The following is a 2,796-nucleotide window of genomic DNA, read 5'->3' on the forward strand; positions in this document are numbered from 1 at the left end:
GTGGTTGATGTTTTTGTTGTTACTTGTGTACTGAGCGAAGTGGTTGATAGCCTCTCACAAACTTGCTATGTTCTATGGCTTTAGTAACTTTTACAACTTAGATAATCCTTATATTGCTATTCTTTATATAATCTTCTTTGAAAATACAATATAATATGATATTTTATTTTAAAAAAATTATTAACATTTTTAATTAATGTTAATATTAAAATGATTAAAACCAGTATTAAAATTATAAAAATTAATCACGCTTAAGAGTTGAAATTCATATCCTCATCCCTTTAACATTAAAATGATAAAAAATTGTAGAAAGAGACGAATGCTTGAACCTTAAATTCCATTTTCTTTCCCAATACCCTACCTTTCATATGTAACTTAGTTCCTGCCCTAATCCCCTTCCCTTTCATATAATAAACAAACATGTGTCTCTCTATACGAATCACACCAATCCTCTCTGAAGCGATTTGTTATGGGATCATATTGGAGAAATCCCTAACTTCATATTTTCAGCAATGGCCATGTTCGCCCAGTACTTGGCTTCATCTTTGGGATCTCAGCGTCACTCCCTGGCGGCAGCTGTTGCAGCACCATCTTCACCATTTCTCCTGATTATTTTGTTAAAATTATCACGACTTTCTACAACTATTGCTGATAAAGACAAGTCCACAAGCTACCCTGAAGCCCATAACACATGCCCCATTTCAGAATTCTTGCTCAACGAATGTGGGTTGTGTCAGTCTGAGCTCTCAACTATCCTTAAAGCAAGGCCATCCTTGGCTACGACGAGATCAGCTCACACGGCCCAACAAGCGGTACAGTTACTGAGAGATTCGGGATTGACAGAGCACCAGGTAAGGAAGACTATTACCAGAAACCCAGCTATTCTTTTTCTCAATGCTGATCGGCAGTTGAAACCCAAGATTGAGTTCATGAAAACATTGGGCCTTTCTGCACAAGACTTGAGAAATGCCATATCCAATGATTCCAGGTTGCTTAACGGGAGTCTCGGGAAAACTCTGCGTCCCAATATCCAGTATCTTCAAAACCTGTTTGGATCAGAGGCTAATGTCTCAAGTGTTTTCAGATTGGCACCTCTTATTCTACTACCTAAACGAAACGGGCCTGAAATTTGGGAAAAGAAATTGAAGCATTTGACAAGTTTTGGCCTCCTTGAAGATGACATCAAGGAGCTTGTTAGGAGGTACCCACTTATATTAAAAGCTTCCATGGATAAGGTGCAGAAGAACATGGACTTTTTGATGCATACTGCAGGGTTTCCTGCAAAGTTTATTTTTTCGTCTCCTCTGTTAGTGTCTGGTTACAGCTTGGAGCGTAGGATGAAGCCCCGCCACAAGGTGTTGAGTGTTCTCAGTGCAATGCAACCTTCCAAGTGCCCTCCTAGTCTCCTTCACGCGCTTTGTTTAAGTGAGCGGAAGTTCCTCGAAAAATATGTCCAGTGCAGTCCTCATGCCGAAAGGTTACTTGAAATCTACAATGGCAAGCCTGCCCTCCTCTAAAAGACTAGATATTCGGGTTTCTGTTTTGATCAGGGTTAGATTGTATTGCGTTGCTCTTATTGATTGAAAGAGATTTGAGAACATTCACCAAGGGATCATCAGTCTGTTATGATCCAGTGCCGTGAGGCCCACGAGTAATGAGTGGGAACTAGTATATATAGAAGATAATCACGACACAATCAGTTCCGGTCTGGGATCTTGTTTTGGCCAGTTTTTTGTCACACCACAATCACAATCAACATGCACTATTGAAGTATGCTCAGCTGTGATTGTAGTTAAAGGGTACTCAGTTGTAATACAATCACAGAGAATGCATCAGGTAAACAGGTTTTTGAAAGATGAAAAAACTCTCATCACCAGATAATTTGTTTTTTGCTAGTAGTTTTGCAGCGATCATGCATTGCTCTCTCCCTTTAAAATGTGATGGGATTGATGTGAAATTCTGACTGTTTGAGTCATGGTTAACTTGTAAAAGGAAACATTCAAATCCCAAATGTAGGGACCTTAAATTTGTATGTGTTTCTACAGTACCATGATTTGATTGTTTCCAGATCAGCTATATCTATGAGACTAATCTGGAATTAACACATTTCAAATCCAAGCTAAAAATTGGACACTAGTATGCACACTTTCTCTCTGTGCTTTGTTAATGGTCTCTGTTTCTTTGCTTGGGAAAAAAATGTTTGGTAATGACTTTTATTACTGCTAGTGGTATCAAAGACCATTCCTAGTGATAATGGAATGCGATCCATTTCAATCACGCCTCTTGTAAAGCAGAACCCTAGCCACTACTCTAAAACACAACTTCTGATGCATGATTGGCTAGGCAAAAAGTCATTGGCACATTCCGTCGTCCCAATGTGGTTGGCTGCTCACTTATCCTTCGTCCTACATTCATAGGAAGTCTGTCAACATTTTGTTACACGTGCCTTCCAAATAGCCACTTGTTTTGGATGGAACCTTACCTCTAGGGAAAGAGGCAGACCAGGTGACTCCCTAGACAGAGGAGGGATGGGAACTATTTATATGGTTGTTTTATAGGGTTTAAACTATTTGTAAATGCTTTCTTGTTGTTTTCTTTATATAATTTTGAGTTTTCAGTGCAACATCTACAGTAAGGTGTGCACATCTAAGAGGATCTGTTGCATAATTGCTTTGCCCCTTGGGATGTTGGCAAGAAGCATTCTAGAAGCCAAATGGATCAGAATCAGCAGCCTCGGATTTGAAAAACTTGGTAAGGAGTTAGCAACCATTCTTATAACGCGTTCAAATTTGCTAC

General features: G+C 39.3%; 1 protein-coding gene across 1 annotated transcript; it reads left to right on the forward strand.

The window, feature by feature from the left end:
• Positions 1 to 388: 388 nt before the first annotated feature.
• On the forward strand, positions 389 to 2,535 carry LOC149240301 (uncharacterized). Its single transcript, XM_089367279.1, has one exon. It carries the CDS (start codon positions 513 to 515, stop codon positions 1,515 to 1,517), a length of 1,005 nt encoding a protein of 334 aa, XP_089223405.1. The 5' UTR covers positions 389 to 512; the 3' UTR covers positions 1,518 to 2,535.
• The last annotated feature ends 261 nt before the right edge of the window (positions 2,536 to 2,796 follow it).

This window comes from Pinus tabuliformis, chromosome 8, assembly GCF_031772625.1.
Source record: "Pinus tabuliformis cultivar Carrire ecotype Pingquan chromosome 8, CPIR1, whole genome shotgun sequence".
Taxonomy (NCBI): Eukaryota; Viridiplantae; Streptophyta; class Pinopsida; order Pinales; family Pinaceae; genus Pinus; species Pinus tabuliformis.